This window comes from Typopeltis vanoorti, chromosome 2, assembly GCF_054136105.1.
Source record: "Typopeltis vanoorti isolate ZY-2024b chromosome 2, IOZ_Tvanoo_1.0, whole genome shotgun sequence".
Lineage (NCBI taxonomy): Eukaryota > Metazoa > Arthropoda > Arachnida > Uropygi > Thelyphonidae > Typopeltis > Typopeltis vanoorti.
In genome coordinates this window covers 175,590,880-175,612,906 of record NC_143550.1, presented here as the reverse complement: position 1 = coordinate 175,612,906, position 22,027 = coordinate 175,590,880, and the positions used below count along the sequence as shown (strand labels likewise).

The window sequence follows — 22,027 nt, the reverse complement described above, 5'->3', positions numbered from 1 at the left end:
TCAGCAGAGCTAATCTATGGTGGTATGGACACTTAAATGAATGAAGAAAGGTTAGCAAAACAGGTGTTTGATACCAATACGCAGGAAAGAGACCTAGAGAAAGACCAAGGTCTAAGTGGAATAATTCAGTCAGAAGTGCCTTAGAAACACACAATGTTAGATATGACAATATTGGAGTGCTGACAAGTAATAATAAATTGATTTTGAGGAAAATTACTGATAGGAGATTAATAAATGATATAAACGTAAGCTTGTGGTGCTGTCATTGTAACCTGAACATCCCTTGGTGGTAAATATCAGGAAACTGATGATGATGAATAATTAGTGGTTAGGTTTCAGAATATATTAACAGTTTAGCATAACTTACTCAAAATATCTGCAATTAATGAAGTGAGTACTGACTTGTCTGAAAAAAAAAAAAAAAAACGGGGGAGGGTAGACTTTAAACCTTCAAAAAAATCACTTGTCTTCAAAAATTCACCAATAACAAAATGAACATAAAACAGGTGATATACTAGAATTCATATTCCAATAATAATCATTGAAAGGAAGGAGTAGCAATGGTATTCAACACTAAACATACAACTCCTTGAATGGTAGGCAAATTCAAGCAGGGATATGAACAAATTTCAAAAATGGGAAATTAAACAATGAGATTTATTTGTTCCTATAGTCCCACAGGATTCTAATGGGAAGTGGAAGATTACAGCAAAAAGTATTATAGGTGACAAAAAAAACAGATACCAAGAAACTAGGTAAGCAGTGTATTAAAAAAATTGACAAAACATTCCTTATTTTAATATGCTTTATGAGATAAATAACTAGCACCAAGCTGAAAGAAGCTGGAGAGAACAATGTTAATATTATTGTCAATTAAAGCTTTTGTTGGAACAGTTTAATGTTTTTTTCTCTCAGAATTTGGCGAGTGTATCAAAATATCACTAAAAACCACCTTTTCATAAGAAAACAGTAAAACTTGAGATTAAAACAGATAAAAAAAATTCAATGCTTACAAAATGCATGTAATATACAGATATATTCACTTACTCGTTCTTCATGTGAGTTTTTTCTATTTCTGCCATTCGGATAAAGCAAACTTCGATAATTGAAATACGGTGATGATGTGTCTTGAAAATGCTCATTATGCAGCTCTTTCATTACATGATGCGACAGAGTACGATAGGATAAGGACGGAGAAGACACCACAGATGCATTGCTGCTGAGAGCTGCATAATTTTTCTGAAATTCAGCTTTTAAAGAAATAGAGGGGGACATAGGTACACAGCCAGCATTGTTCTGGAGATGTTGAACATAATACTGAAATTCTTTGAGTTGCTTGTGAAGGCTATATAAAAAAAGATAAATATTATAATAATTATTGGATCAAAAGCAAAAAAGATTTTAGCAAAAAAGTAATTCTAATAATACTACATGCAGGAAAATGATAGTGAAATCACAAAATATGACAAGAGCTAGTCATAGTAAGATTTATCTAATTGGAAACCAAAAATACTATGATTATAATTTAGTATACAAGTTTTGCAAAAAATATTATAAATTTATTTGAGATATATTCATTTGCAAATATGAGTAGTTTGTAGGAAAAAAAGAAGAGAGTATGAGAATCTGTCTGAAATGCATGCTGACTAGACATATCAAAAAATGTGAGATGGTGAGGGGTGCTTAAGGGTCAAAGCTGTATAACTGAGAGGAGACCTTCACATAGCCTTTAAAGGAATGCAGAGAACCGACCAGGGCTTCTGACCTAATGTCCAATCCTCACCTTCTCGTAGTGCACCCTGTTGGGTATCTACTTTGATACTGAACGAACGAGGATGGGCTGGCAATTTGGGATTTAGCCGACCAAATTGTATTCTTATTGGTTAAACCAAAATAAAAAATGATGGTACAACATGACAAAATTTCATGGCGGCTGGGGCATCGCCCGGTTAAACAAGGCCCCTGTTGTTTTCGCCAGGGAACCAGGGCAAACAGCGAAAAGTCAGCTACTGGAACAAATCTGAAAATAAACCCAAACTCAACATCACCAGAGTTAAAGATCGGTACTATCAATGTAAGAAGCCTGAATGGCAAAGAAATGGAGCTAGCTGAGGAATTAGATAAGTACCAGATCGACATAATAGGGGTGACTGAAACAAAAAAGACCAAAACTGGTGAGATCTTTCTGAGCAATAAATACAAAATGTTATATTCAGGCAATGACAATCAAGGAAAAGAAGGAGTAGCCATAGTATTCAACACAAAATACGAGGCTAATCTTCTTGAATGGCAGTCAGTCTCAAGTAGAGTAATGTGGGCAAATATGAGAATGGGGAACTGGACAATGAGACTTATTTGTGCCTATGGTCCCACAGAAGGTTCTACTAAGGTAGAAGTGGAGGAATTTTTTGAGGCTTTAGAAAAAGCAACTGACACAATGAAAAAGGAAAAGTTGGTCCTTGTTGGGGATCTAAATAGTAGAGTAGGAAATGATTGTGAGACATACAAAAATATTTTGGGAAAATTTGGAGAAAAGAGCAAAGCTAATAATAATGGCAAATATCTGTTGGATTTCTGCGCAGGACATGGACTGGTTATTACTAACACCATGTTCCAACATAAAAATGTGCACAAATTCACATGGAGAGAAGAGGCTAGGAATAAGAAAAGTCTCATTGACTATGTTATTGTCGATAGTGATGTTTTCTCCCTGGTGCAGAACACCAGCGTGTACAGAGGATTTGAAATTGGAACTGATCACTATTTAGTTTGAGCAGGATAAAATTGAATTTCATATTGAAAAGAATAACTTGTAAGAAAGTTTTAAAGCGAATAAAAGTTGAGCAGCTCTCAGATGTGAACTGTAGACTAAAATACAGAAATATTATTGAAAAGAAAATGAAAGAGTTTGAGAACAGGAATCAAACCTTGGAGATTCAGTGGCAAACTCTGAAGGAAACATTGATTGATTCTGCCAGAGAGGCATGTGGTGAGGTTGTGTGCAAGGATAAAAAAAATCAGAACTCCCTGGTGGACACAGGAAGTTAAAGAGGCAGTGAAGGAAAAGAAGAAAGCATATCAAAAGTTCCTGGCAAATAAGTCAGCTTTTACTCTTACAGAATACAGAGACAAATGTAAGAAAGCTAAACAGTGTGTAAAACTAGCTAAACAAAAGTCATGGGAGGACTTTGGCAAGAATATAGAAAATAAATATCAAGAAGGTGGCTAAATATTCTGGAGGTTGTTGAAGAAGCTTAGGAATGGAGGAAAGAATGCTGTAAAAGGAATTAGAGATGATAAAGGTGAAATGAAAATAGGAGAGAAAGATATCCTTGAAGTATGGAGTAATTACTTTGAAAAACTGCTAAATGAAACAAGCAGCGATGACAGCACAGTGATAAAAAACACTGACCAGGCATGCAGTCAGGAATACATATCCATACTTGAAGTAGAAAAAGCCATCAAAGGCTTGAAATATGGAAAGGCAGCAGGAGTAGATGATATTCAACCAGAAATGCTGAAGTGTGGTGGTATAAGAGTCTTACAGTGGCTGCACTGCATAGTTCAGAAAGCCTGGACAGAGGGACGAATTCCCGATGATTGGAGTAGAGCTCTCATACTACCCATATATAAAAAGGGAAATAAAACTGAATGTGAGAATTACAGAGGTATTTCCCTACTGAGTGTTTCTGGCAAGATCTATGCAAGTATACTTGAGAAACGGTTGAGAAGAATTGTGGAAGAAAAGCTTGGTGAAGAACAAGCTGGATTCAGGCCAAATAGAGGCTGTCAGGATCAGATCTTCACTTTACGACAAATAGTCAAGAAAGCATGGGAATATAACAAAGATCTGTATTTAAGTTTTGTCGATTTGGAAAAGGCATATGACAAGGTGCCAAGAGAGAAGCTATTCAATACTCTGCAGTTATATGGTGTCAATGGGGCATTATATCAAGCAATACTTAGTCTTTATTTGAGTTGTGAGTCAGCAGTTAGAATTGAAGGAAGTACAGGAAGATGGTTTAATGTTAAATCTGGTGTGAGACAAGGATGTACATTATCCCCTCTGTCATTCATTATCTATATGGATCACATTATGAAGGAATGTGGTATTAAACCTGATATCAAAATTGGAGATGTTAATGTCAGCTCTTTGCTTTATGTGGATGATGTTATACTTCTAAATAAATCCGCTACAAGTCTGCAAGATTCTCTGACTAAATTGAATAGCTGTTGTAATAGATATGGTATGAAGGTCAGCAATAAAAAGACAAAGACAATGAAAATAGGCAGAATCATTGAAAATGTCAACTGTGTTGTGAATGGAGAACCTGTGGAACAAGTAAAACATTTCAGCTACTTAGGCACAATTTTTACTGAAGATGGTAAACTAAATATAGAAATAGACAACAGAATCAGCAAAGCTGGTATCGTGGGAAGTCAACTGAATAAATTCATATGGAATAAGAAAGAAATTAGTCGGAACACTAAATTAGCTGTATACAAGACTGTGTTCAAACCAATTTTAACTTATGGATCTGATAGCTGGGTCAGAAGTAAAACACTTGACCAAAGACTAGAGACCGCAGATATGATAGTCCTCAGAAAGATTAGAGGCGTGAACAGATGGCATCAATGGCAATATCATATTAAAAATGAGGATATTAGGAAAGAACTTGACATTGTCAGCATCCAGGAATGCGTTAGCAGAGCTAATCTCAGATGATATGGTCACTTAAATAGAATGGGAAAGGAAAGATTAGCAAAACAAGTGTTCTCTGCCAGGCTGGCAGGAAAACGACCCAGAGGAAGACCAAGATATAGGTGGATTGATACGGTACAAAGTGCCTTAGACGATAGAAATATAAGATCTGATAATGTTGGAGTCTTGACAAGTAACAGACTGATTTGGAGGAAAATTGTAGATAGGAAGTTAGTAATGATGTAGTTTTTTCATGTAGTACTGTCATATCCTGTACACCCCTTGAGGGTACATGGCAGGAATTTGATGATGATGATGATGATGAAAAATGTGAGATGTCTCTAATGAATTTTCAAACAAGTTAACGTGGCAGGTAGAGTGAGAAAGAATGAGGTTAGGAGCATGATGGTGATAAAGATGCGAAAGAAGTGTGTGAGAGAGAAAGATAGGTAACACGGAAGTAGTAGGAGAAAGTAAGAGTGCAGTACAATGATAGAAATAAAATTGGGAAGCAAAAAGAATAAAAGTGAAAAAGGATGTAACAATGTATGATGGTACTATGATGAGTAGTATGCTAGATGAGTGAAGAACAAAAGTGGGTTTTCTGCGAGTGAAGATTTTTGATATGACTGGCTATGTGGAAGCAGGAAGAAAGAACAAGTGAAAAATATGATTATAATGGTTAGAACAAATAACTCAAAAGGAGATAAATATGGTTTGAGAAATTATATGAAAGAGTTAAGATTGTGAGCCTGTCATCAGGGTATACGAGTGAGATGATATCAGACAGAGAGCTGCAATAGAAAATGATTCAATGTGTAGGCTGTGCAGTAGAAGTGATATGCAATATTTTATGTAATGAGATGTTTTTAATTGCAGAAGGAATTTGTACTTACTGGATGGATTACAATGAAATTAATTTGATATTAGGTCTTGAAAAAAAATTGTTGTTGTTCAATAAAAGAGTGAATATAGGTAATCAGAGAACATAAGTATGATAGTGCATATTTTTAAGCTCTTGCAGCCATCCTCAGATGAGAGATTAGGATGGTTATGGCAAAGATTGAGGAAAAGAACGATAGAATGGAAGAGATGAACTAAGAGAACTGCAAGAACAGTTTTGTCCGACAGGAAAAGCAATGGTTATGGTAGTATGCTAAGCACTTTGGCTAATTAATTAACTTAGTGTGCTTATCTGAACAAGCAGAGTTCAGTTACCATGCATTCAGAACATACGCAATTTACAGACAAAAAAAAAAAAAAACTAGTTGTGGTGGAGGTGGTCGGTAGATACCGTTGATGGAGATGATTGGTAGTAGAGGTTCGATGTAGTGGTGGAGACAGTTGCATAGTAGGTGTCCTCCCGCGATAAGTCTTCAGATTCCTTGGAGGTGTCACGATAATAATAATAATAATAATGTTCGCTAATATTATTTGGATTAATGAGACCTGACTAACATAAAAAAGGATATGCTTATAACAACAAAATGTGATGAGTACAATGTAATCAGAGGATAGACAATAGAAAGGAAGGGTACTGCTAATAATCAAGAGATTATTAGCAGCAATGGAATCAAAGCAGAGATTGCAAATAGTGTTGGCATAATAGCAAGAGTAATACAGATTTGAGATTGTTTGAAGCTACTGTTACAGGAAAGGATCATCTGAAGAAGATTGTGAAATGCATGAAAAAATAAATATTATGGATACAAGTAAGACTATCACTACAACTGATTTCAACTATGGGGATTTGAGGAGGGGAAAATAAAGAAAACACACAAGATGAGAGAAAGAAAATTTATAGTGTTACAACAAGATAAACCTTATAAAATAAGTGATGATCAGAACCTCCAGTGGAGGAATATTGGATGTAGTAATAGCATCTAAGAACCAATATATATAAACGAGGCGAGTTTTTTGCCTCCAGTGAGAGAGAGAGAGAGAATGATCATGAAGTTTTCACTTGGGAGGTGAGAAATCATGTGCAAGTATTATTATTATCTGAGACCTCAAGGGAGTCAAGGACTCATTGATGGAGGCTATAAATCACCCAAACCAGCTGTCATACCTTCCCTTAAATTCATTCACACCGGATGCACCCACTATCCCTAAAGGCCAACTATTCCGCCCACTGCTCTGTGAGAGAGAAATCTAGCTTTAACCCCTTTATGACTGTGAACAAACTTAACTTCATTAGATGTCCCCCCCCTTCCTGTGTTCTCTCCCCACGAAAAAATTCATCAGATGATATCCTATGACACCCATTCAAAAGTTTAGGCCTCTATGATATCACCTCTCCTTCTCCTGTTAACCAGGGTTTGTAAACCATATACTCACAATCTGTCCTCATAATCTAAATCTCATAATCCAGATATAATCTTTGTAACTCTTCTTTGCACCCTTTCCACTGTTTCTTTATTGAATTAAAAAAAAAAGATACATATGTATCTATATAGCAGGCGATTATGACATACTGAGAAAGCAACTTGAAACAGTGCCTTCATATGAGCAACAGCATGGATGTAGAATGTAGCTTCCTTCACACACCATTATAGCTGGAATAAAAAAAAAAAATCACATGGGTGTTAAATGGATGAATAATACTTTGAAGCAAGAAGTGCATAAAAAAAGAAAAAAAATGTTGTGTAGATATGAGAGATGATGGCTAGGCTCAGAAGCAGTATGAAAAATAGGCTACAAGAGTGACATCCACAGTGAGGAAGATGGAATAGGACTATGAAAAGAAGTTAGCTGAACAGGTAAAAGGAAATTCAACATAACGTTTTTATTACATGGCCAGTAAAAGGAAAAATGACCAGCAGAGAATAACTTAATGAATGTGGATGGTATGGCAGTGTTAGATGTCTTAGAAAGGGCTGAGTTATTAAGAGATCAACTCAGTCAAGTATACATCCTAGGTAGATCCATTAGTTATCTGCAAGCTGATGTGGAACTATATGAAAAGATAGTTGTGGATGAGTCAGAGGAATCAAAACTATGCAGTCCCTTGATTCAAACACAGCAGTAGTATCTGATGTGATATTGGCATGGATTTTGAAGGAATGTGTACGAGAATTAGCAATGCCTCTCTTGCTATTCAACTTAGGTTGAATAGCAAGACAGATTTGAGCTGTGCTAAAAAAAATGTTTTAATTACTGTATAGTGTGGCTTTTTTTTTATCACAAATTGTGTTGCATTTTTTTCAGTTTTGATACAAGTGTCCTTCAGTAGTGTTGTTGTTGGAATTTTTGTTGTTTATATTGTGTTTTTGTTCTTACTGCTTCTGATTCTGAAAATGTGTCCATAAAGAAATGCACATCAGCAGCCTGAACGCTTCAGTACAAAGATCGAGCTCTGACTTGGATTTTTCACAGTGGATACATTGCGAAAATTGCTATATGTATGCACCAAAAAATGTGAAAGATTTGTGGACTGTTTGGGTGAACGAAAAGAAGGAAAGTATTAACATATGTGAAAAGTGTCTTGATAGATTAGAGCAATTAGAAATGGGTGCAAAAGTTGGGATCATAATAGAAGAGCTTTGACAACAAACAGTTAGTGAAAATGAAAAGTGAAATAATACATCTGAAAGAGAATATCAAACATCTACAGAAGAGATTAGCTGATGATAATGAGAAGGAAGTTAATATTACGAAGAAAGAGTTGAAGGATAGTGAGATATCATTGTATGGGGGAATGCGATCATTAGGTCTGATGACTAATAAAGTGTACAAAATATGCTTTCCTGGTGAAAGAATGAAACAAATAACTGATGAGTTGCAGAAAAGGAAAGACCGGGCATCAAAATTAGTGGTAGCAGTTGAGGACACAAATGACTTAGTTGGGGAAAAAAGAATGTCGATAAAGACTTTTTTTTATATTATTTTTATTTTTTATTATTACGGGCAACTCCAAGGAGTCCTTAGACTCATCGAGGGAGGCCCTAAACATCATGTCCATAACAACTATTTAACATTCACACAGTATCTATCATACTTTGCCTTTAACTCATTCACTGTCATAGCACCCACAACAGACTCAGGCAGCTTATTCCACTCATTCACCACTATAAAAGTAAAAAATTTGGCTCTAACACCATTACTAACCACACTCTTGCCCAGCTTCCATGGATGTCCCTAGTCCTCCCACCACCAGTCCTGTTCTCAAAAATATTCTCTGAATTAATCCTATAGAAACCCTTCAGCAATTTGAATGTCTCAATCATATCTCCCCTTTTCTGCCTATCAACCAATTTCTGCAACCCACAAATCTTCAGCCTGTTTGCATAAGGTTCATTCAATAGACCTGCTATCGTCTTGGTCACTCGCCTCTGGATCCTCTCAACCTCCTTCCCATCAAGAAGAAACCCTAGTGCCCATATCTGGGTGCAGTAGTCGAGATGGGGTCTTATCAAGACTCGATACAGAGGAACAATAACCTGTTTGTCTCTGCTTGTTAAAGTATTTTTCAGCAACCAAGTGATTTGATGAGCTGATTTAGTCACTTTTGCAATGTGTCCCCTAAACTTCAACTCCCTATCCACCAACACTCCCAAATCCCTGGCCTCATCAATCTCCTGGAGTGCAGTTCCACCAATGTGATATACTGCTGCTAATCTTTTGACCCCAAAATGCATAACCTTACATTTTGCCACATTAAATTGACATCCATTCTCCTTAGCCCAGACCTCCAATCAATCCAAATCATCCTGCAAAATTTTGACATCTTCTGCATTGACTATTGCCCTACCCAACTTAGCATCATCAGTGAACAAATGAACCGTTCCTCTCAGATCCTTCCCTATATCGTTAATGAACAAATTAAACAGCAGCGGTCAAAGAATAGAACCCTGTGGCACACCACTAGTCACAGGCCGTCTTCTGGACTCTAGTCCTGAGTAAACTACTCTCTGGTATCTCTCCATCAACCACCCTCCTATCCGTCTCACCAACCCTATATCCATTCCCATATGTTGCAGTTTACGGATTAGACTTCCGTGTGGTATCCTGTCAAAGGCCTTAGCCAGGTCCAGCAGCATAACTGTAAACCCATTACCCTTATCGGCTGTGTAGTTAGCCTAGTGGCTATGCGCTTCGCAACCATATGACTGGGGAAGGAGTGTCCTAGGTTCGATTCCCATCGACAACGTGAGGAGTTTAAGGATCTTCCTCAGCCATAGCCAAGTTAGCGAGTCTTGGGCGTGGACAGCAAGGATTTTTTCCACCAGTTTATCTGGGGTTTTTCATCCCGCAAGCAGGCAAACCGGCCCCGTGAACACACACGGATCTACTGTCATAAAAAATACTTAACCCCCCACATAAGAGGGGCTCAACTCACCCTAGTAGGGATGGGGGAGAAATAGGGAGGAAACACCATATGAATAAATAAATAAATTACCCTTATCCAGTTCAGCCATCACTGTGTTATAAAACCTGAGCAAGTTACTGAGGCATGATCTACCCTTAACAAAACCATGCTGTCCCCCATACAGTATCTCATTTTCATCAATCCATTCCTGTATTTTTCCCTTGACTACTTCCTCCGAAGACTCGAGGAAGTTGTTGTGGAAGGAAAAGAATAGTAGTGCTGTTGGAAAAGTCATTAGTGACAATAGTGAATTGAGAAGGAGAGCAGAGATAATGAATAGAAAGATAGCTGAGTTGTGTGACACAAAGGGAGTTCAATTTGTAAATCTATGGAGGGAATTTGAAGGCAAGTTGGAATTTTTAAAGTTGATGGATTTTTTATATGCCCAACACCAAAACCCATTCAAATTGCATTTGAACGGGTTTGATGTTGGGCATATAGAAAGGCTATTTTTTTCTGAGAAAGGTACAGAGTAAAAAAAAAAGTTAATGTAGTAAATGATCAGAGTCTGTTTGTGAAACAGGATAGCAAAACTAAATGCAATACAATAAGAGGAAAATGGATACAAGGTTGAAGCAACACAAGGTGATGGAATGCATAAAGGTGAAGATGAGACAGGTAGGAATGGAAATTACAGTCAGGATCAGAGATAGTATGAAATAATGAAAAGTGAAATGATACATCTGAAAGAGAATGTTAAACATCTAAGTAAGAGATGTCTGATATCGATGTTGGACATTTCATTGCAAGCAAAATAAATTTCATAAAATAGTTTTTTTATGCATTTATGTATAATTTGTTTAGATTTTAATTCTTCTTCATGTAGCTTCCTCAGTGAGAGGATGCAGCACCAATCCTTCCAGTTCTCTCTGTTGGCAGCTTTCCTTTTTGTTTCTGCATAGCCATGTGATCCTGTCCATGATCTTATATCTTCAAGCCACGTCCGTCATGTTTTGCCTTTTGATCCTTTTCCCATAATTTTTTCTTCTAAAACTGTTAGTATCCTCTGTCCTGCCGACCCTCTCAGTACATGTCCTGCCAATCTCAACTTTCTTTGGATCATTTCTTGTAATAAAGATCTCTGCAGAACATCTGTATTTGTCACATATTCTGTCCATGGGATTTTCAGAGCTCTCCTATAGTACCACATTTCAAAGGCTGTTGTCTTACTCTCTTCTTGAATATCCAGGTCTCACTTCCATATGTGAAAACTGGCCACACTAATGTTCTTATCATTCTTTTCTTTGTCTCGATACCCACATAACTTCTGAATCTTTATTTTTCCACAAGACATCTTTAGCTATGGCTGTTCTTATTTTTATTTCTTTATCTTGCTTTCTATCTGCAGTAAATATGTTGTATGTTCAGTTTTCATACTGATTATGAATATTTCTGGCATGGATCTGTTATCTTTTGAAATTTCCATAAATTTGGTCTTTTTTTGCATTTATATCTAATCCAAATTCTTTACCTTCTTCAATTAGCAGCTGCAGTAATTTGCTTAATTTGTTTGTTTTCTGCTATTAGAATGGTATCATCAGCATTTCTAAGATTGTTGTATTTTATACCACTGATACTAATTTCTATTTTTCATCACTGTCTCACTATAGATATTAAACAGATTTGGTGAAAGGATACAGTCTTGTCTAACTCCTCCTCTTGCACTATATCATAGTTTGTTTGTTAAGATCTCACAAAATTTTAATACAGATCCTTGTTATATTCTCATGATTTATCAACTATTTTATTTGTCTTAAAGTGAAAATTTGATCCTGACGACCTCTATTTGGTCTGAACCCACCTTGTTCTTCTCCAAGTTGCCCTTCGACAATTGTCTTAGCCTCTTCTCTAGTATAGTTATATATATATATATGACAGAATGATCATTGACTCGGTTAACATACATAGTTTTATGAAAAAATTGAATGATTAGAACCGAGATTTAATTAAAAAGGTTTTAATATAAACACACTACTAGTTTCGGCCTGTAACAGCCTTCTTCAGGTGACATTATAAAAGAAGAAACACTAAACATTGAGGGTTAAAAGACTATGAACAACATAGACAGTCTTTATACATAATTAGCATGAAAACGTTGCAGTTGTATTTGAAGCTGTTCTTTCATTTGTTGCATTGTTGGGAGAGTGCGTGCTTGCTGCATCACGTGAACGCCAGTACATGATTACAGCTGAATGACTATCTGGGAGGTTGTAGCTTAAGTTGTTATTTAGATGAACAGGATTGAAGATGATTTCTCTCGATTCCACAATTTTTCTCTCTATTTCGTCACTGCAACGGAAGATGTTTGTAGATTTTTCCCAGCAGACTTTGTGACTTTGGTTATCATCATTAGGATTAGCCGAGAAGAGTTTAGCCTCCTCATAAGCTTGGAATAATTTCCACCTTGGGACATAGAGCCCGTTCTCTTCTTGATGACCCAAATGAACTGCTTACAGAAATAAACCATCTGAAAACTTCTTTCGAAGTTAATGGATATTCCAAGAAAATCATTGACAAATTCCTTCTTAATCCTCCTAGACATCACTCAGAAGAAACAAATAGATTCAAAGGCAATATATCTATTCCTTACATAAGTACTGTTTCACATAAATTAGCAAAAGTTCTAAAAAAATACAATATCAGAACCTTGTTCACTCCACTTCCAAAGATCCGTTCCTTAATTAGCCACCCAAAACCTTGTCATCATCAACTCAAATACCCTGGCGTATATAAAATATTATGTGACTGCGATATTCCTTATTTCGGGCAGACAGACAAATTTGTCGAAATGTGTATGGAAGAACACATGAAAGACATTACTTACAAGAGACAGCGAGCAAGTGCATTATCAAGTCATATCCTCTTCTCGGCTAATCCTAATGATGATAACCAAAGTCACAAAGTCCGCTGGGAAAAATCTACAAACATCTTCCGTTGCAGTGACGAAATAGAGAGAAAAATTGTGGAATCGAGAGAAATCATCTTCAATCCTGTTCATCTAAATAACAACTTAAGCTACAACCTCCCAGATAGTCATTCAGCTGTAATCATGTACTGTTGTTCACGTGATGCAGCAAGCAAGCATGCACTCTCCCAACAATGCAACAAATGAAAGAACAGCTTCAAATACAACTACAACGTTTTCATGCTAATTATGTATAAAGACTGTCAATGTTGTTCATAGTCTTTTAACCCATGTTTAGTGTTTCTTCTTTTATAATGTCACCTGAAGAAGGCTGTTACAGGCCGAAACTAGTAGTGTGTTTATATTAAAACCTTTTTAATTAAATCTCGGTTCTAGTCATTCAATTTTTTTCATAAAAATATATATGTGTATATATATATGTGTGTGTATATGTATATATATATATATGTGTGTGTGTGTTACATGGAATATTCAGTAAAAACATTCTTCTGCAGTTATCAGAGTAAATTTTATTTTCCTTTTTTATAGATGGATTCTATGAGAGCTCCAGAATGCAGACTTATGACCATGCTTTCTGAATAGATAACTGAAAAACTTTTATAACTCTGTATTTGAGCATTTCTTTTTGAAAATCATCCACTGCAACTGCCTTTCCATACATTTAATGTTTTTGATAACATTTCCTACCTCAACTATTGATATGTACTCCTGATTAGTCTTGAATATTTTCTATCAGTTTCCAGTTTAGTGCCTGTTCTTGTTTCATTTAACTCTTTCAAAGTAATTACTTCAGACATCCAGAATATCTTTTGTTGTGACGTTTTCTTCCTTTTTACTCTTATTATTTATATTGTACAACTATTCTATATCCTATCTTTTGCGTGATTTATGTTGTAACCTTTCTTCTCAAATACAACTACTTTAAACTTTTACTATATCTCCATGACACACTCTATCAGGTAACACGTGGTACCTCTGAGGGACAATGGAAATTCCTCGAGATCGAAGCAGTACCAGAGTAGAAGAGTGTCTGAGATTTACCCCTCTTAAAACGCCAAGAAATTTATTTGTTTCGCTGCACCACTTAGCGCTATTAGATTAATTAATATTAACAACCAAGAGGTAATCTCAGGACAGTACTTAATGATACCAATTAACTCTGCAGACGTGACCAAAATTTACTCCTTTCAAATATCCCGCATAGGTTTGCATTAATAATTTATAAGTGGTGCATCGGATTCCAGAAATCAAAAATAAGTCTTTGTTAGAATCAAAAGCAAGGTTTATTATACTCAAAGGTTGATACACATAAGAACACTAAAATAAATCCCATCTTAAGGGAATTTCAGACAAGGTATATAAAATTCAAACACTTTGCCACATTAAATTGACATCCATTCTCCTGAGCCCAGTCCTCCAAACTATCCAAATCATCCTGCAAAATTTTGCATCCTGTGGACTCTCTATTGCTCTAGCCAACTTTGCATCATCAGCAAACAAATGAACACTTCCTCTCAGATCCTTTCCTATATCGTTAATGAACAAATTGAACAGTAGTGGTCCAAGAACAGAACCATGTAGCACAGCACTAGTCATAGACCGTCTTTAGGACTCTACTCCTGAATAAACCACTCTCTGATATCTCTCCATCAACCACCCTCCTATCCATCTCACCAACCCAATATCCATCCCCATATGCTGCAGTTTAATGATTAGAATTCCATGTGGTATCCTGTCAAAGGCCTTAGCAAGGTCCAGTAGAATCACTGTAAACCCATTACCCTTATCCAGTTCAGCTGTCACTGTGTTATAAAACGTGAGCAAGTTACTGAGGCATGATCTACCCTTCACAAAACCATACTGTCCCCCATACAGTATCCCATTTTCATCTATCCAATCCTGTATTTTCCTCTTGACTATTTTCTCCAAGACCCTGACAACAATTCCTGATATGCTGATCAATCGGTAATTTACAACAGCAGTCTTGGAACCTCCTTTATACAGTGGAACTATTTTCCCCTCTTTCCGCCCCCTTGGGATTAACCCAGACCCCGAGACTTAAATTAAACTAAATGGTCAAAGGCATTGACAATTCTTTAGCCGCTTCTCGTATGACATGAGCTGGTATACCATCCAATCCCACAGATGTATTAACATTGAGGTTTTGTAATCGACTATTCACCTCCACTTCATTCACCACAATTCCCGTATAAGCTATTGGTTCATTCATTCCCACAATGTCACCACCTTGATGATATACTTTTGCAAAGTGCTCGCTCAGTAATTCCACTCAACTGATTCGGTTACCTCCCTACCATCAGCATTCTTTAAAATCATTCTGCCATATACATTTTTTCTTTTACTTGCAACATATCGAAAAAACTGTTTGGGATTCTCTTTAGCCTGCATGGCTAATGTTCTTTCATACTCCGCTTTTGCTTTTCTTATCATACTCGTTACCCTTCTGGCCTGCGCTTTATACCGTTCATGTGCCTGCCAGTCACCTTTCTCCTTAAATTCCCTCCACGGTTGTTTCTTTTTTTGCAGCTCAAGCTTAATGGTGTTATTCATCCATTTAACCCCTACTTGATTTATTATTCGGACTCTAGGTATGCAGTCAGCCAATGCCCCCTACAAACACTTCTTAACCGCCTCCCATGCACTATCAACATTTTCTTATCATACTCGTGATAAGAAAAAACTGCTTAAGAAAACTGCATAAAATCCAGCCCTTGCAGTTTTACATGGCATGGCACTGAATCAGTCTAACTCCTAAGCTTGTCATACTTACCAGCCCGATAATTCCACATGTACCCTGTCTTAATTGTAAATCTCACACCTTTAGCCACCTCCCAAGTCAAGACCCTATGATCACGCTCACCAATTAGTGGCAACGTGGTCATATTCGTTAGCCAAATTCTCAGATGCAATTACTAGATCAAGCACTCTCTGACCCCTAGTATTTTCCATTACATGCTGTCGCAGATAGTTATCCCTTAATAACTGCATAAAATCCAATTCCTTAATATGTAAATAGTGAACCATAAATATTTGTTGGATAAAACTATTATCCTTAAATATTCTTAAATATGGTGCTCTTTCTCACTAACCATCCTATCTCAGTTCTATAACAATTACTATTTCATCTACAGAGCCTGTAATAAGAAAAAATATTAATAACTTTATACAGAATAAAAATTTTCAGAAAGCTAAATATAATCAAAATATTACTAAAATAAAGAGTCAAAAGGCTTCATTTCAGCGGGATATTAAATCCAGCATTATAGGAGACATGATCAACATGCCTCCTATAAGATCCGTGCTAGGAGCAACTTGTAAATGCCAGTGAGTGTATTCCCATGAGCTCTCTGGTCAAATTTTGTACATAGTTTCTGCATTCAGCTTTGAAATAATGCTGGATTTAATATCCACTTGATTTATATAATCAAAATATTAAATAATATATAAAATATTTCTTAAATTTTTTAAAAATATTTCTTAATGGGAAATATTTCTTTTCTTTTTTTTTTTTTTTTTTTCACATATATCTGCGATGAATTGTCTGGACACGTGGAAACAGGAGTGGTCAGACCAAAGCGAGAGGTGTAGTATAGCAGCTAGAAATGAGAATGTTGGTGCTGGTAGAATGGCCTGCAGGATTGTTATGTTTGTACACAAATATAAGGTTTATTAGAAACAAGAGAGCTGAGTTTGTTGCACTGATTGAGTCACAGTATGCTCAAAGATAAGTGGAATAAGCGAAACTTGGTTGTCTGAGGAGGATGTGATGTCAGGAATAGAAATGGAAGGATATATAATTTTCTGGAAAGAAATGTGAAAAGAAGAGGGGGAGTGCTGTTAATGATTGCAAGGAATTGTGTCCAAAAGGTATGGAAGTTGATAGTGCATGCACAGATTTTGAATCTGTGTGGTGTGAAGTTGAAATTAACAGGCTAGTATATGTGATAGGTGTGAAATTAACAGGCTAATATATAGGCCAGGGGATGTAGAAAATAATGATTATTTAGGCAAATTGGTTGGATATATAAAAAGAAGGCGATCCTGATGGGAGACTTTTAATTAACGGAATATAAAATGGAAGGAGGAGATAGTATGTAGGAACAAGGAGAGGTCATTGTTGAATTGCTGAGAGAGAAATATGAAGTAACTAGAGGTTCTAATGTTTTGGATTTGGTGACAACTTCACAACATGTTAATGAGGTATTGAAACTGCTGCATGGTTCTAGGACAGAAATTTCCAATTATAGACCAGTCTGTATAACTGCAGACTGGTCAAGGTGTTGGAGAGATTGGTTAAGAATAGAATGCAGGATTGGGTTGATGGACATAGCATTCTTTATTATGATCAGCATGGATTTATAAAGGGTAGGTCTTGTTTTAACAATTTACTTGCATTTTATGATAGGGTAACGAGTGTGTTAGATAAGGGAGAATTATATGGAGTGATATTCTTGGACTTTGCAAAAGCGTTTGATAGATTACCACAGGATAAGTTGGTGTACAAGCTGCAGAGGATGGAAATAGATAGTATATTGGTTAGATGGATTGGAGATTGGCTTTCTGAACAATACCAGAAAGTTGTGTATGATGGATCAGTGTCTCAAAAAAGGAGGAAAACCAGTGGCATGCCCAAGGTTTCTGTCCGTGGGCCCCTGCTGTTTAACTTGTTTGAAAATGATATATCATGTGGACTGACTGGGGATCTTCAACTGTTTGTGGAAACAAAATTATTGACCCATCACCTTGCTAAGCATGAGCTACAAATTACTAGAGGGCCTCCTACATAATAGGGTTAGCCCAACACTACTTGAAAGGATTCCCCATGAACAAGCTGACTTTCAACCTAAACGGAGCTGATCAGATCAAGTTATCTCTCTCTTACTTCATACATAGAGGTGGGCTTCCAGAGGCACCAAAAACATGAGGTGTTCATCAACCTCGCTACTGCATACCACACAGTCTGGAGGCAAGGACTAAACTGTAAACTTCTTTGTGAAATTCCCTGCTGGATCACTACTTGCCTTATAAAAACATGCTTACCAACAGAACATTCCAAGTTATTATGGGAAATTTTATCAGCAAGCAAAGGAAGCTAAATAATGGCCTGCCACAAGGCTAAGTGGCAGGCCATTATTATTATAATATTCTCCTTACATGTCTAATACACACTCCAAAAAGTTCTGGTATGATGACTGGAGTATAGCAGCTAGACATAAATGTGTTGAAATGACGAAGAAATCCTAACTACCAATTTAAACTCTCTGGAAAATATTTTTGCAAATGGAGACACAAGCAGACTTTGAAACCAAAACAGAAACTTCATGCTTTCATCTTAACAACAAATGGCAACTAGACCTTTACCTTCTTCCATATAAGCAGTACTCTAAATACCTCGGTGTCATCATTGACAGGACATTATTGAACAAAACTCACCTGTTTAGAAAAGCTGCAAAACAGAAAAATGAGAAATAATATAATACAAAAACTCTGTATGATAAATATGCAGCATCTCTTGGAGTGCTACAGCTAACACATTGAGGTGCTCAGCCCTTGGCCTTGTCTACTCTGCTGCAGAACACTGCACTCCAGTTTGGATGAATACTGTCCATGTGAAACTTACAGATGCACAACTGAATAACACCATGCACCTGATCTCAGGTATGATTAAATCAACTCCTATTTATTGGCTCCAAATTCTGAGTCATATCTCACTGCCAAACCTACGCAGATGAAATGCACTTCTTCAAGAATACAAGATTGTGTCCAATCAACAGCTTCCTATCCATTCTGACCTTGAAGACCCTAATATCAATAGCCTTCATTCTAGAAAACCTCCATTAAGAACTGCAGAGGTGCTTCTGGTAAACAACCTCTGAGTGAATGATGCCTGGTCAGCATGGTTTGAAGAATCACCAACAGAATGCCATATCATGCCCTGTATCACAGAAAAATCTCCTGGTTTTGAATTATTGCACAGAATCTGGTCATCCCTCAATAGAATCAGAACAGGACACCATAGATGTGCTGATACTTTCCACAAATGGGACAATGTAGTTCCCTCAAACTGGGATGGTGGAGCTGAGAAGCAATCAGTGTGATATTTTATATAAGACTACCCCTTAAGACCCTACAAAGGAAATTTTAGTAACCACCTGTTTGCAACCAAAGAATCGATTGATTTTATTTGTAATCTAGATGTTAACTTGTAATTTTTTATCATTTATCATAAATTTTATGCTTTGTGATGTGTAATATATCATATGATAAGTAAATGGAGAAAGTTATAAATAGCACTGCTGATGTTAATTCCCTTCAGGATTTAAACAGACTTTTGACTTGGACAAAGGAGTGGGATTGTAGTTTTAATATTAAAAGTGCAAGGCATTGCATTTTGGAGTGCAGAAATATAAGGCTGTGCACAATACTGATGGTGCTGTACTACAGGAAGTGGATGAGAATAGAGATTGGGAGTGATAGTAGACAATAGACTGAAGTGAACATTCATCACCATCATCATGGTTTATTCACAATATGATACAATGTGAAAAGAGATTTATATTAAAAGTTAAACATTGCAAATTATGGTCTTTCAAGTCTCTCTATCTTGAGCTAACTGGTAGATGTCAGATGGAGTTTTACAGTTCAGCCTACTGATGGTTTCACATAGCCAAAATTGTCTGCATGGTCTTCCTCTACTGCCATCTTCTGGTTGATATCAACTCAGACATACTGAAGTCTCACCCTTTTTATGAAATATTCATAAAAAGAGTGAGACTTCAGTATGTCTGAGTTGATATCCAAGCCATCTGAGGGTAGTTTTTTTACTATATTGATAAGTGATTCTTGCTTAGCCAGATTTAGCACAGCGCAGTTAGTGACACAGTTCATCCAAGTGTATCCAAGGATCAGTCTGAGACACGTAGTTCAAAAGGAGATAATTAGATCCTCAGTTTTTTTGGTGCTTATTTTCCAGGTTTGGGAACCACACAAGAAGTTGGATCTACTGGTTGCATGATATAGTCTTAATTCTGTCTTTAATGATATTAATGATGATTTCCAGATGAAGACGAGTTTCTTATGGAAGACTAGAGCCAGCTGTTTACGATTTCTAATATCATTTTCTGTATTGCGATGTATGCAAATTCCTGACATGTACCCTCAAGGGGTGTACAGGATATGATAGTATTACATGAAAAATTTACATCATTAATAACACCCTATTTACAATTTTCCTCCAAATCAGTCTGTTACTTGTCAAGAATCCAACATTATCAGATCTTATATTTCTATCGTCTAATGCACATTATACCATATCAATCCACCTATATCTTGCTCTTCCTGTGGGTCATTTTCCTGCCAACCTGGCAGAGAACACTTGTTTTGCTAATCTTTCCTTGCCCATTCTGGTTAAGTGACCATACCACCTGAGATTAGCTCTGCTAACGCATTCCTGGATGCTGACAATGTCAAATGCTTTCCTAATATCCTGGTATTTAATATGATATTGCCATTGATGCCATCTGTTAATGCCTATAATTTTTCTCAGGACTCTAATATCTGCGGTCTCTAGTCTTTGGTCACGTGTTTTACTTCTTACCCAGCTCTCAGAACCATAAGTTAAAACTGGTTTGAACACTGCCTTGTATACAGCTAATTTAGTGTTCCAACTAATTTCTCTCTTATTCCATATGAATTTATTCAATTGACTTCCTTCCATACCAGATTTGTTGATTCTGTTGTCTATTTCCATATTTAATTTACCATCTTCAGTAAACATTGTGCCTAAGTAGGTGAAATGTTTTACTTGCTCCACAGGTTCCCCATTCACAACACAGTTGACATTTTCAATGATTCTGCCTATTTTCATTGTCTTTGTCTTTTTATTGCTGACCTTCATATCATATCTATTACAACAGCTATTCAATTTAGTCTGCAAGAGAATCTTGTAGACTTGTAGCGGATTTATTTAGAAGTATAACATCGTCTGAATAAAGCAAAGAGCTGACATTAACATCTCCAATTCTGATATCATGTTCAATACCACTTTCCTTCATAATGTGATCCATATAAATAATCAATAACAAAGGGGATAATGTACATCCTTGTCTTACACTAGATTAACATTAAACCATCTTCCTAAACTTCCTTCAATTCTAACTGCTGACTTACAACTCAAATAAAGACTAAGTATTGCTTGATATAATGCCCAATTGACACCACATAACTGTGGCGTATTGAATAGCTTCTCTCTTGGCACCTTGTCATATGCCTTTTCCAGATCGACAAAACTTAAATATAAATCTTTGTTATATTCCCATGCTTTCTCAACTATTTGTTGTAAAGTGAAGATCTGATCCTGACAGCCTCTATTTGGCCTGAATCCAGCTTGTTCTTCACCAAGCTTTTCTTCCACAATTCTTCTCAACCTTTTCTCAAGTATACTTGCATAGATCTTCCCAGGAACACTCTGTAGGGAAATACCTCTGTAATTCTCACATTCAGTTTTATTTCCCTTTTTATATATGGGTACAATGAGAGCTCTACTCCAATCATCGGGAATTCGTCCCTCTGCCCAGGCTTTCTGAACTATGCAGTGCAGCCACTGTAAGACTTTTATACCACCACACTTCAGCATTTATGGTAAAATATCATCTACTCCTGCTGCCTTTCCACATTTCAAGCCTTTGATGGCTTTTTCTACTTCAAGTATGGATATGTATTCCTGACTGTATGCCTGTTGAGTGGTTTTTTTATCACTGTGCTATCACTGCTTGTTTCATTTAGCAACTTTTCGAAGTAATTACACCATACGCCAAGGATATCTTTTTCTCCTGTTTTCAAGCCACCTTTATCATCTCTAACTCTTTTTAAAGCACTCTTTCCTCAATTTCTAAGCTTCTTCAACAACCTTCAGAATATCTTCAAAACCTTCTTGATATTTATTTTCTATGTTCTTGCCAAAGTTCTCCCATGATTTTTGTTTAACTAAGAGCAAAAGCCGACTTATTTG

At 36.5% G+C, this 22,027-nt stretch overlaps 1 protein-coding gene across 2 annotated transcripts in view; it reads right to left on the bottom strand.

The window, feature by feature from the left end:
- Positions 1-22,027, bottom strand: part of LOC150109684 (uncharacterized) — a 193,083-nt gene that overhangs the window by 147,412 nt on the left and 23,644 nt on the right. For both annotated transcript variants that reach the window (XM_090409689.1, XM_090409694.1), the window contains exon 3: positions 1,048-1,345. In XM_090409689.1, coding sequence (XP_090265815.1) covers positions 1,048-1,345 — 298 coding nt within the window. The remainder of the gene's footprint in view (positions 1-1,047; positions 1,346-22,027) is intronic.